The sequence below is a fragment of the Odocoileus virginianus genome, chromosome 29 (assembly GCF_023699985.2).
Source record: "Odocoileus virginianus isolate 20LAN1187 ecotype Illinois chromosome 29, Ovbor_1.2, whole genome shotgun sequence".
Lineage (NCBI taxonomy): Eukaryota > Metazoa > Chordata > Mammalia > Artiodactyla > Cervidae > Odocoileus > Odocoileus virginianus.
Window position 1 is genome coordinate 23,398,207 of NC_069702.1, and position 13,958 is coordinate 23,412,164.

At 39.3% G+C, this 13,958-nt stretch overlaps 1 protein-coding gene across 1 annotated transcript in view; it reads right to left on the bottom strand.

Annotated features, from left to right (window-relative positions):
* Nucleotides 1-1,106: 1,106 nt before the first annotated feature.
* Nucleotides 1,107-13,958, bottom strand: part of MRPL1 (mitochondrial ribosomal protein L1) — a 65,675-nt gene continuing 52,823 nt past the window's right edge. Inside the window, exons 8-9 of the mRNA XM_020894695.2 lie at nucleotides 2,911-2,992; nucleotides 1,107-1,296 (exon numbers count right to left, since the gene is read on the bottom strand). Coding sequence (XP_020750354.2) covers nucleotides 1,178-1,296; nucleotides 2,911-2,992 — 201 coding nt within the window. The 3' untranslated portion in view covers nucleotides 1,107-1,177. The remainder of the gene's footprint in view (nucleotides 1,297-2,910; nucleotides 2,993-13,958) is intronic.

The window sequence follows — 13,958 nt, forward strand, 5'->3', positions numbered from 1 at the left end:
TTTAATTTTCCTGTGGGAGAAAAAAGGTTAGTGGGGTAGAGTCACTTGGATGCCTCAGACAACTAAAATTTCAAAAACAATTTGGGAGACCTACATGGAGCCGTCAAATTATTCTTTACGAAGTTGAGTGTTATTAAAACCCACCAACAAATTTATCAGGACTGTTATTTTATAGGGCTTCCCTTGTGGCTGAGACGGTAAAGAATCTGCTGGCAATGCAGGAGACACAGGTTCAATCCCTGGATTGGGAAGATTCCCTGGAGAAGGGAATGGCATATAATTTCATATAAGAAAAAGCCCTTGAACATCCCCTAAAAAAGTGGAAGACAGTCTCAGAGTAAAGGAAATCAATCATTTCCAAGAAAGGACAGTTGGCAACTGCATGACAAAATTATCCTTAATTTTTTTGTTTCATTACGTACCAGTAAACATTTAAGGACCAACAACAGCTTGCAAATTGGTAGCTGAACGTCTTAGCTTGATTCTTCATCCATAAATTGAGTTGCTTTATCTACCTCATGGGATATTCATTCAACAAACATGAACAACTTGCTATTAAGCAGAGGAATTAAGGATCAAATGAAGCAAAGTAAATATATAAAAACACTATATACACTGTGCCTTACATACTGCAAAGCACCATTAAAATATACACTATTATTACAAAAAAATACAAATACTATAAATTGATTCCTAAGAGGGGAAAAAAGTCCCATCCATCTGTTTTAATGGCTTAGTCATTTTCTATACTCATGCTATCACAAAAGACATTCAAAAGTTTTCAGAATGAAGACTGTTCATAATTTTTCTTCAGAAGAGTCATACTTGGGATAGAGCCCACGATTCTTTCATTTTCTGTCTTGTGGGAATTGAGGACCTTACTTTTCTCTCATATACAGCTCTCAAGAGACGGTTATTAAGCTAGAAATTGCTATTATAATTACCAGCATGCAGAATCTGAATTCTTAGGAAGAAAATATAATAGGATCTAAAAGGTAGGTTCAGACACAGACGACATTTTATTTTCTTATTTTTGAAAGTGTTCTAAGATTTTCCAGTGTTAAAAGTTACTTTCAAGTATGCTGATAAATAATAAGACACCAAACTTAGAAAACAGTTTTATAATTTTTGCTGTTGCTTCTTGAACCAGTGAGAATAATTTCACAATACAACACATTTAGGCAGCTTTTTTGTCACTTTCTTTGGTTTCTGCTTCTTTAGGCAACAATGGTTCGATCTTTAGTAACAAACCTTCACTTGTTGAACTTCGAAGGAAAGCACGTACTACAAAAGGTCCTGAAAACAGAGACAAGAACCAATTCTCATTTTATTGCATATACCTAATGAGCAAATACAAATATACAACAACAAACCTTACAGGATTCGTGTTATATTTTCACTTGAAAAGTACTAATATTGCTGAACTATTATTTTAAATTATAACAAAGGGAAGATTGTTTCATTTCTAGAGAAGAAGGCAAACTAATTGTACCAGCGTTTACTAGAGATTTATCAGTGAAACCACACATATTCACTAATAATTCATTTCTCTCTTCCAGAAGGTGATCACCTAGAATTTATTTTATTGCAAAGACAACAGTAAAGGGAGCAGGTGGTGATATTTGCCTTGGATGGCAAGATTCTAAATACTTATTTAAAACAGTCAGCACCTATGCTACATTTGTATTCCCTAAAAATTAAAGAAGCTTTCATAAAGACAATGTTAAGGGACCTCATTTAAAATGGCAAAGAGAAGATAACTACATTGCTTTTAAAGATTTACTATTCATCATTCTAGGGCTTCCCTGGTGGCTCAGTGGTAAAGAATCTGCCTGCAATGCAGGAGACCCAGTTCTATCCTTGGGTTGGGAAGATTCCCTGGAGAAGGGAATGGCAACCCACTGCAGTATTCTTGCCTGGACAGAAAAGCCTGGTGGGCTTCAGGCCACGGGATCACAAAGAGTCAGACGCGATTGAGTGACTCACACACACACAGACACACACACACACTCTCATCATTCTATTCCTGCTATAGGCTCAGAGGTTTTTAGACCGAAATCAAAGTTCTCCAAGAAATAAAAGAATCTATACACATACAATTACTAAGTACTATGGCCATACTTATCAGAACAGAATTAACATATGAGGTATTTATTCACCAGTGTGTTTAACTCCCAAAGAAGGTTAAATATAGCCTAAGATTATATTTTAATTATACATTCGCTTTATAAAACAAAATGTGACAGATTCCTATAATGGGAAGCCTGTTAAGTACTGAGTCAGTTGAGGGAAACGGACTCTTGTTTGGTTTCCGTCAGCCACAAGAGAACACATTTTTGTGAATGACAAGTGATACAGCGGGAACTATACATGTTCCTAGCTTATGACACAGCTGCTACATCAGTTTCACTGCTCTCCGTGAATCACTCCGTTTATAAAATGTGATTCTTCTGACATGACTAAAACTTTGTCTCTTTTCCAAAATAGATAAGATAAAGAAAGCCAACTGCTAGTACCAGTGACAAAGTGAATGGTCTGGCTTCAAAATATGATCTATCTCACAAATGATTTTAGTTTCTGCTTAAACACTACTTTAAGTTTAAAGCAATCTGTTACATTTTTCTTTCAAATTTTATTACAATGATAGAAATTATAATGATAGAAATAATGTGGGAATTTATCAAGGCTTCAGAGTGTATTCCTTATTACTGTAAAAGACGTTTCCTCTCTAGACAACTACAACTTGTTCAAAAAGATCAGGAATACTTTGATGAATTCAATTGTATTTCTTTAACCCTTGGAAATATCACGTTACTGTAGTTGCATATTAACTGGACTGTTTTCTTAACATTTTACATTTTTAAAGCATCACAGGATTATAGGGAAATCTAACCCCAGTGAACCACTTACCCAAATTCAATGGTCTTTGCCTACAAACTTCATTGATAACGGCTTGCAGATTGGCAGCTATCTGGTCACTTGGCATATCCAGCTGAAAGAAAAGGATACATAACATTAATGATGTAAAAGGAAGACAATAATACAATTTTTGGTAACTGTATCAGTAGTTATTCCAGACAGTTTTTTCAAATATTCAACTAGTGCAAATTATCTACTAAGGGACTCTACTGTGAAAGAAAAAACTTCTACAGCCCTTTTTTAAGAATGTTACATTTACATGTCTCTACATGTCAAGACTTAATTACCTTTTAAAGCATATTACAGCAAAGTTATTTTGAAGTGGTTCCTACTTGTGATTCCTTGAATTCCAAGAAATTTCCCCAAAGCATATTGTGGGGTAGAATATACCATCCCTACCCGCCACTTCTCTACCCCAGGAATCAGTGATATTTGTTTCTTAAAGTTGTTAATTTATTTTTTAAAAGAAACTTAAGAAAATATTTCGAAGTTAATGCTTTCAAAAGTCCAAAGTGAAATTCCTTGACTACACACATTCAGATAACACATATCTCACACAGAGACATTTCCAAGATGCTATGCTAACACTCTTTAACTGCATTAACAATTATCTTCCTACTTAGAAAAAGCTACGGTAAGTCCTAAATACTGAATGAGCCCTATTCATAAAACACCTAACCCAGCACGAATCTCTGGAAAGTCCTTGAGTTTATCATTCAAAATTCAATGCATGTTATTCTCTTAAATATGCCACTAAAAATCAATTCTGTTACAGTCCTATGTTTATAAAGGATTTTGCACTTTGTCAAATGAATCCAGTTTTTAAAATACATATAAAACTTGTAATAGTGTAACTGGTAAAAATTACACAGTAAGAATTCAAGATCAAACAAGGATTCTATTTCTCAATGACCCTTGAGACCACTGTGAGAAATGTGGTACAAAGCATAAAAAGAATTCCTCCTGGAAAAAAAAAAAATCATTCGCATCATCATCAGACAACATTTATTCAACAGCCACTTGGGCATGATACAGCATCAAACCCTAAATGAGAAGGTCTGGACATTATTGGAGGAATTTTCACTTTATGCCAATCCATATGTGGGCGTTTTGAGAGGGGAAAAAAGGAAAATCAAGCTATGCTTAGTTTTCCTTATTAAATCCATAGACCTTACAGACATTAAATTCCATCAAAGTAAGCAGTTAACTGACAGACAGGGTACCTTACATTTGCTATGGCAGAAAAAAGAAAACAAAACATGTAGAGTATCAACATGTGTCTTTTCATTCCTCTCTTAATTCTCCACTTTACCTCAAAAGGCCCTTCTTTCTATTACCACCTGAAGTAACCAACACTGCTCAGAGGAGCTCCTTTACCCTTTGTAAAGATCTATTGTTGTTCTTTAGCCACCAAGTCGTTTCCCATGGACTGTAACCTGCCAGGCTCCTCTGTCCATGGGATTTCCCAGGCAAGGATACTGGAGTGGGTTGCCATCTCCTTCTCCCAGGGATCTTCCTGACTCAGGGATCAAACTCACATCTCCTGCTTGGCAGGCGGATTCTTTACCACTGAGCAACCAGGAAGCCCACAAAGACCTACACCTACCTTAAATCTGGGAAAGTAACAGATACAAGAAAAAGCAAGAGGTCCAATATACCTTCCTTAACTGTTACAAACTAGACTGCTGGACGTTGTATACTACACTCAGATGTTTGTGACTATACTTTCTGCAGCCTTATACTGCCATTCCTACTGTAAACTAACAACCTAAGCTCCAGAAATGCAAAGCAGATGCCATCAATGATTTCATGAAATCTTAAAATACATAAATTGTTTTAAAATACAGCTTACACTTTTGTCCAAAAGTTAGCACCTCTAATCATTAGTACTATGTTCTCTACTAAATCTTAAAATAAATTCAGTCACACACCTCACTTTACTTTTTATTTTAGATATTGTATAAAATTATGAAAAAGTTGTATGTTTTATGAGCATGCTGCTGCTGCTGCTGCTAAGTCACTTCAGACATGTCTGACTCTGTGCGACCCCATAGACAGCAGACCATCACGCTCCCCCGTCCCTGGGATTCTCCAGGCAAGAACACTGGAGTGGGTTGCCATTTCCCTCTCCAATGCATGAAAGTGAAAAGTAAAGTGAAGTCGCTCAGTCGTGTCTGACTCTTAGCAACCCCACGAACTGCAGCCTACAAGGCTCCTCCGTCCATGAGATTTTCCAGGCAAGAGTACTGGAGTGGGTTGCCACTGCCTTCTCCTTATGAGCATAACTGTGCTTATATAATTGGCTACTACAGATGACAAAAGAGCTACATAAACACATGTATGCACACAAGCATTTAAAAAAATTATTTATTTATTGGCTGTGCTGGGTCTTTGCTGCTGTGTGGGGTTTTCTCCAGTTGTGGCAAGTGGGGACTACTCTTTATTGCGGTGCACAGGCTTCTCATTGCACTGACTTCTCTTGTTGCAGAACACACGCTCTAGGATGTGTAGGCTTCAGAAGTCGTGGCACATGGGCTCAGTAGTTGCAGCTCCCAGGCTCCAGAGCAGAGACTCAACAGTTGTGGCACATGGGCTTAGCTGCTCCATGGCATGTGAGATCTTCCCGGATTAGGACCTGAACCTGGGTCTCCTACACTGGTAGGTGGATTCTTGACCACTGAGCTATCAGGGAGGCCTCCATTAATGTTTTTAAGAAAAGACTGATTTACTGAATCCTCCCTTTTGCTTTCATCCTTATTATATCAGAAATTAAGCACACTAAAGGCTTTCTAGGTGGCTCGGCGAGTAAAGAATCCGTCTGCAATGCAGGAGACACAGGAGACGCAGGTTGATCCCTGGGTCGGGAAGATCTCCTAGAAGAGGAAATGGCAACCCACTCCAGTATTCTTGCCTGGAGAATACCATGGACAGAGGAGCCTGGCAGGCTACAAAGCCCACGAGGTCGCAAAGAGTCGGACACAACTGAGCATGCACTTATCTTCTAGTCACACTAGACAGTCAACTTCCCAAAGAAGATGTCGACATGGTGGCTCAGTGGGTATAGGCAAACTGTATTTCTTTGACACTCAGATTTTCCTCTTTCTGTGCAGTTCGTAGCTTTTACTTTTAATCACTTTCTACCATTATGGGAGAACTAAAAACTGTGATTCTTAACCACTTTTTGTCCCTTTGAGATACAGATACATGCAGGACAAACTGTAGTCATGAGACTGTCTGAGGCTGTGATTCTTAAACTTTTTTTGGTTATCAAATCTTGCTCCAGAATAAAGTACTCAGGCACACAAAAATTTTAGCTCATGTTTTTAGGGTCTTCAAGGATTCTTTGATTAAGAGAAAGAGGGTGAGAGAAGAAAAGCTCCTGAGGAAAGGGTCTCAGTTAAAAGGAATCCTTGGGCCACACCTGGAGAACCACCAATGTTGGAAGTCAGCTCAAATACTTTGAAGGACTAAGGACAAGAGTATGGAAAAAGGATTCAACTTAATGGTCTACATTTTACAGGGGACAGAACTAAAAAAGAAAAGCAAAGTATGTGTGCGCAATTTTTAAACACTCCTGTGTTCCTCCTAAAGTGGCCTGCTTCTGTCACTGTAAATGTTCCAACAGCCTCTAGATGACTGATCATCTCTAACTGGAAACTGCAGAGAGAACTGCTGCTTTGAATAAGCACTTGTTAGAACACCTGACCTTCAAAATCTCTTCCAAGTGCAATGATCTAGGATCATATACAGGGTAGCCTGGCAGTGGTTTCTGCAAATGGGCCAACACTCCTAATTCCCTTGACTCCTGAAGGTTTAAACCAAGAAAAGGAAGACAGTCTGTGTATCTCCTACACAACATCAAGGGAAGTGATAGCAGCAATAGCAGTGGCAGTGATAGGGTAGTGGTAGGGGTGATAGTAGAAGTAGTAGAAATAGAGCAGCTCTATTTACTGGGTGCTTACTCTAAGCCAACTCTCTTCTAAGCACTTAAACATTCTCACTTATTTCTCCCAAATATCCTAAAGATGGGTCCCATTATCATTTTCCTTTTACAATCAGAAACTGAGACTTAGAAAACATTGCAACTTATTCAAAAGCACCCAGATGATAAAGAGTGGTCCAGCAGCTATGTGCGTGAGCTCTAAAGGCAGAGAAATGTTAACTCTGAAACCCACTTCCACCGCTTACTAGCTTGTGACCCTGGGCACAGCTAGAAAGTGATGGTAATCCTTATGAAAACTGAAGTATCAAAAAAAAAGAAAACTGAAGTATCAATTCTCTGGAAAACACAAATGACTGTTATAAACTAAGGAAAGAAAAAGAGGAAACTAAGTGAAATACTGAAAGGAAAAGAATATGCATTTAAGTGGGGAAAATGCAAATTTTTCTGTCTGCCTAATGAATCCTTTTCTACATTTCCAGCTTTTAGCTGTTCACAGCACACAATCTAGCAACATTCACTTGGCCTTCACTCTTTGTTGAGCATTGACTGGGGCCAAGGAACAGAAAGATAAAGAAGACATGAATCTTACAATCAAGGAGCTTACCATGTGGTCACTAAAATACAACAGGACAGGTGCGACTCAAACTAAATGAACAGAGTGCCATGAGGGTACAGGAGAAGTGACTGTGACAGGGAAGGCCTCACAAAGGTGATATTTAAATGGAGGCTCAAAGGATGAAGAGTCCTGAAGACAAAGAGGATCTCCCAGGCAGAGGGAGGAGCACATGGTACTATAAGAACAGGAGGTTCAGGTGACCAGGAGGCAGCTCACTGTACCTAGGCCCAGGGTTGGTTGCAAACTCAAATGACTCCAGCTGCCAGAGCTGGTAACATGAACGATTGAAGCGGACTGGGTTTGAGTGCATGTGCATGTGACCTGCAGGACACGGGCTGTGCAGAGGTGGACAGCACCCCCCCACAGGGAGGCGGCGTGGCCACTTGGTGCTAACAGAATGGTACACTGAGGTCTCTGGGGCCAGTTTATCAGAACTCTTGACTCATCAAGAACAACAAGAAATCTGGATTTCTGGGTGATATCATCTAGTTTTTAAATGCTGAATCAATAAAACAAAACAAGCCTGGGAGCCAAACTCAGCCAGTAAGGTGCCAATTCACAACATCAGACATTAAGTTACATCACTGAAAATAACAGGAAATCCTGAATTTGAACTTGGCATAGTGATATGAGACTACACTGTAAAAAGATTTGAATCTATAGCTAAAGATTTTAGAATGCACACGTCCTAAGTTGCCTCCCTTGTGTCCGACTCTTTGCAACCCCATGGACTGTAGCCCACCAGGCTCCTCTGTCCATGGGATTCTCCAGGCAAGAATACTGGAGTGGGTTGCCTTGCCCTCCCTCCTCCAGGGGATCTTCCAGACCCAGGGATCGAACCTGCATCTCTTATGCCTCCTGCATTGGCAGGTGGGTTCTTTACCACTAGCACCACCTGGGAAGCCCTACAGATTTTAGGCTATATTCTGTCAACCATGAGAAGCTACTTAATGTTTATAAGTAAACAACTGGCATTTCTCAGCTATGTTTTAGAAAGAATTTTAGAGGAAGGGTGTATAACAGGAGCTGGCAAAGTTTTCTCTATAACTGGTCAGAGAGAAAATATTTGGGGCTTTGCAGGCCAAATGGGCTGTCACAAATACTCATTTCTGCTGTTGCGGTGCAAAAGTCATCCTATACAATACATGAACGATGACCACAGCTGTGTTCCAAGGAAGTTTAACTTACAAAAACAGCTGGGGAGCTGGGAGGGTCCCACAGGCCACAGATTGCAGACCCCTGGTGAGGAAGACAGACCAAAGGATGCCTGAGAAAGTGAGTGGCTCTAAAAGAAACCATTCACTTTCACTACAACAGAAATGATTTTTGTCTTGTGTGTTTAACAGAAAGCTTTGTTGGGTGCTGATAGACATTAATGTATCCTACAATGCATCTACCTATGCAGATGAGGCAGAAAAATGTTTTTTCAAGCTAAGAATTGAATTGCCATTTAAAATAAAAGTAAAAAATAAAAGTAGGAAAAATGCTCAGCAACTGTTCTGACAACTGCTGCAAATTTTACATATGCACTTGAAACAAGATGTTGCATGGGGCCTTTCTGGAAGTTTGTTCAGGACTGATGACCAGAGTCTACATCTGAAAGCAAAAAAGGCATTTAATGCCCTATATTCTTGGCCTTCCCAGGTGGCACTAGTGGTAAAGAACCCAGCTGCCAATGCAGAAGACATAAGAGACGCACGTTTGATCCCTCGGTAGGGAGATCTCCTGGAGGAGGACATGGCAACACACTCCAGTATTCTTGCCTGGAGAAACCCACAGACGGAGGAGCCTGGTGGGGTACAGTTCATGGAGTCACCAAGAGTCAAACATGACTTAGCACGCATGCTGGCACCCACACTCTATATTCTAAAGAAAGATACCAACAATTAAGGTCATAATATTCTCTCCATAATCAACAACCATGCAAAGCAGAAGCAGGCCAAGAGGCAAGGCTCCAAGAAGCTCCTGTGTAGACTTGGGGGCGCTGCCAGAAGAGGGTACTGGTGGTTGAACATCAAATCAGTAAGAGCTGGTCAGAGGAGTAGCGACAACCCAAAGTGGGATGACAAACACAAGCAGGTAAGACAGGGCAGTTGCTTCTACTCCCTTTGTTTACGCCTTTACCCCAGAGGAGTTATGCCTGGAACCTGTAGTGGAGCAAGGCATTTACAACTGAATTAAGTCACTGCCACACTCTACAGTCTAGAGCAGAAGAAGGTGTGAATGGAATTTTAATAAGCCCTCCCCGCTTCAGATCACGAGCCATAAAAGCCTGGTTCCAACTTGAACAAGGAAAATCTTTCGGATATGAGATCAGAGTTTTGAACTGGGTCTCACTGCACTTTTAATTTCTGAATTAGATCACTAGAATTATGCCTGTCACTCACCTCACATGCCTGTGCATAAGAGAGAAGAGAAACTGTGCATGGTACGCTTGGAATCAGGGAATGGAGAAGACTATTTCATGTTTGTACTTCACTAAATTCAGACTTTTCAATAGGGCTGTCCATTTACACAGAGACATATTCTGTGCACATGAGAACTGTGAATATACGTTCATAGGAATGACAGTTATAATAATGAGTGACACCTAGGACTTCTCTGGTGCTCCAGTGGTTAAGAATCTACCTTCCAATGAAGGGGACATGGGTTAGATCCCTGGTCAGAGAATTAAGATCCCACCGCTGTGGGGCAACCAGGCCCATGTGCCACAACTACTGAGCCCACGCCACAACTGGAGAGAAGCCGACTGTGACAACAGATTCCATATGCTGCAGTGAAGATGCTGTGTGTTTGGTAACTATAATATTAGTAAGACCCAGCACACCCAAATAAACAAGTGATGCTGGAAACAACCTAAATAGCCCAAAAGGACTGAGGTTGAATAAATTATGATATATCCACAAGATACTACTATGAAAATAATGCTCTGCAAGAAGTTTAATAATTTTTGAAAATATTCAAGAAACACTATTTAAGGAAAAGAGAAAAGAAAATTCAATATATAGTATAACAGTAATTACATAAACAGAAATAAACATATAGTGCCTTGCAAATTTCCTCCCTTTTCCTAGAGCCCTGATGACATGCCTGATGACACGAATAAGGTTTCTGCTCTGCTACAAACACATAGACACAAAATACGAGCATAAAGAAAGAACAATAATGAACAGTATTAAACAGTACTAAAATGTTACCAATTGCAATTTTAAAATGTTATAATCTTATTTATGCTATTTGTTATCTTTCAAATACTATATACATGCTATCACCTGTTAATTCCAAAAAAAACCACTAGCTTAAGCTTAGCATTTTAAATTATAAAAGCAGTCAATACAATGCTAAAAAAAAGACAAGGCATACTTTATCTCTTTATGCTTCCTTGAAACAAAACAAAATCCATTCCCACTGCTGGTACTGAGGGACATCATCGCCCCTGCCCCCAGCCCCCCCAACCCCCTCGCAAGGGTCCTAACAGGCTTATATATATTGATAATTATATTTTTTAACTGAAAGGCAGTAAAATTGAGCTTTTCAGGGTGTACAGTTCTAACAATTTTAACTCATGCAAACATCTGAGCAACCATCATCACAACACTACACACAGAACCAAAATCCCTCCCTCACGTGACCTCCCTTAGCCATTCCCGATTCCTGGCAACCTAGTGACTTGTCACGATGGCTTCGTTTTTTCCAAAAGATCATACAGATGGAATAACATGCTACCTTACTTTCCTCCAAAATTAAAAAAACTGTGGTAAAATATACATAAAATTTACCATTTTAACCCTTCTCAAGTGTACGGTTCAGCGGCACTAAGCATCTTCACTCATTGTAGGGCTCTAGCCACCATCTTACCTCCAGCACTTGTTCTATCTTCCGCATCTAAAACTCTGTATCCATTAACACTAACTTTCAATTCTCTTCAGCCCCAAGCCCCTGACAACCACTATTCTGTTTTCTGTCTCTATGAATGTAACTGCTCTAAGCAGCTCATATAATATTTGAAATCACATAATATTTGTCCTTTTGCAACTGGCTTATTTCATTTAGCATAATGTCTCCAAGTTTCATTTGCTACATGTTGTAGCAATTATCAGCATTTTCTCCCTTTTTAAGGCTAAATAAAATTCTATTGTATGTACATACACATTCTGTTCATCCATCCATCCTTTGATAGACACTTGTGAATTACGCTGCTATGAATATACATATATCGATCTATGTCCCTGCTTTCAGTTCTCTGAGGTATATATCTATAAGTGGAACTGATGGATCTTATGGTAAGTATGTTTAATTTTTTGAGGAACCACTATACCATCTTCCACAGCACCTACACCACTTCACATCCCCACCAGCACTGCACCAGGCTTCCAACTTCTCCATATTCTCACCAACACTAATCTCTGCTTTTCTGATAACAGCCATTTCAATAGGCATAACGCAGTATCTCCTTGTGATTTTAATTTGCATTTTCTTGATGCTAATGATACTGAGTATCTTTTCACGTGTTTATTGGCCATTTGTGCATCTTATTTGGAGAAGTGAAAAGTGAAAGTGTTAGTCGCTCAGTCGTGTCCAACTCTTTGCAACCCCAAGGATTGTAGCCTGACAGGCTCCTCTGTCCATGGAATTCTCCAGGTAAGAATGCTTCAGTGGGTAGCCATTCCCTTCTCCAGGGCATCTTCCCAACCCATGTATTCAAATCCTTTGCTAATTTTATTTGTCTTTTTATTATTGAGGTATAAGAGTACTTTATATTTTAGCTATGCTTCTTATCAGATACACACATATAGTTTGCAGATATTTTCTGCCATTCAGTGGGCTGCCATCTCATTCTATCAATAGTATCCTTTGATGCACAAAAGTCTTATGTATCTGATAAAATACAATTTATCTTTTTTTTCTTTTTCATAACTAAATCTTTTTATTTCACATCTGGATTCAGTTTCACATGTATTTGCATAAATAATTTAAAAATGATCTCTAATGATTATGCACAACTGCATGCTAGTTCATGCTAGTCCACTTTCATTCTCTACTTACAACACAACCCTCACTCTGCCGTAGCACCAGAGGAGAGAGGCCGGTCTCTTTCTTTACAGCAACACTGAGTTTGCGTTATGTAAAGCAGCTGGGTGGGTCCTACTTGTTTTAAATTTTAATAATCAGGCTAGTGATTTTTTATTATTAAAAGATAATACCCCAAACTGTTAAGGTCAGAATAAATGGTACAGTTCTAGCATCCCAAGCTAGAAGGGATTATTTTTTTCAATTTATCTCTTTTGTTGCCTGTGCTTTTGGTGTCAGTATGTTACTTTCTGAGACTACTTTCAATCAGGTTACAGTATGCAACCTTTTGAGAAAATGTCCTAAACTACTGTGTCTATCATCGTTCACATGTTCTTTTAAATCACTGAGTAGTATTCCATTACACAGATGTATCAGAAGGTTTTTTTAAAAGCCATTCATGTATAGAAGGATAACTGGATTTTTTCCATCTTTTGATAATTATCAATACAGTTCCTACAAATATTTGTGTGGATATCTATTTGTGTGAATGTTATGTTTTGATTTCACCATAAATTTTTCAACTCTATGGGAATGGAATTGGTGGATCTTACAGTAAATATGTTTGGTTTTACACGTTACTATCAAACTGTTTCTAGAGTGGCTGTACTATTTTGTATTCCTACCATCAATATATGAGAGTTTCTCTGTAATCTTGCCATTTTTAAAAAAGTAATTTTCTGCACAATACTTCCTCCTTTCCTTGTGAGATGCCAATGATACGAAAGTTAGATCTTTGTTATCGTCCCATAGGGCCTTGATGTTCTTTCCCCCTTCCCAATCTTTCATCTCTGTTTTTTAGACTGCACAATTTTTAAGATCTATCTTCAAGTTCTCTGACTCTTTCCTCTGTCACTTCCATTAATTTCATCTCCAGGAGCTTCTACACCAATTCTTCTGAGATCCCTTTCCTAAGTTCCCCTCTCTTGTAGATAAATGAGTACTTTCTGATTCCCTGGGGCTCTCCCTTTTCAGCACTCTGCCCAGAAAGCTGAGGTTTTATTTACATTTTGCCTCTTACTTTCTCCAAGTGTTCAGGTAGTGGGGGCCAACAGGCAGGAAGTCAGAGAAAATAAGAACAGGCTGCCCATCTCAACCTCTCATCACCACAGATCCTCCAACAGAAAGGAAGGCAGCGCCCTTCCTCAGTTTTAGATGCCTATGTCTTCCTCTGTGCCCACTAGCACTGTTAGGAGCCATAATCTCTACTTTCCAAGCCTGAGGTTGAGGGCCTCTCTTAGAGCCCTACTGGGGCTCTCTCTGTCCATACTGATGTCCACTTCCTGGTTCCAGACTAGGCTGAGACCAAGCCATGTGACAACACAAATGGAAAACTGGAAAACTCACCCCTGGTCTGGTGGCATTTCAAATTTTGGTCTTCCCTAATTCTCTTGCTACTGTTTACTATTC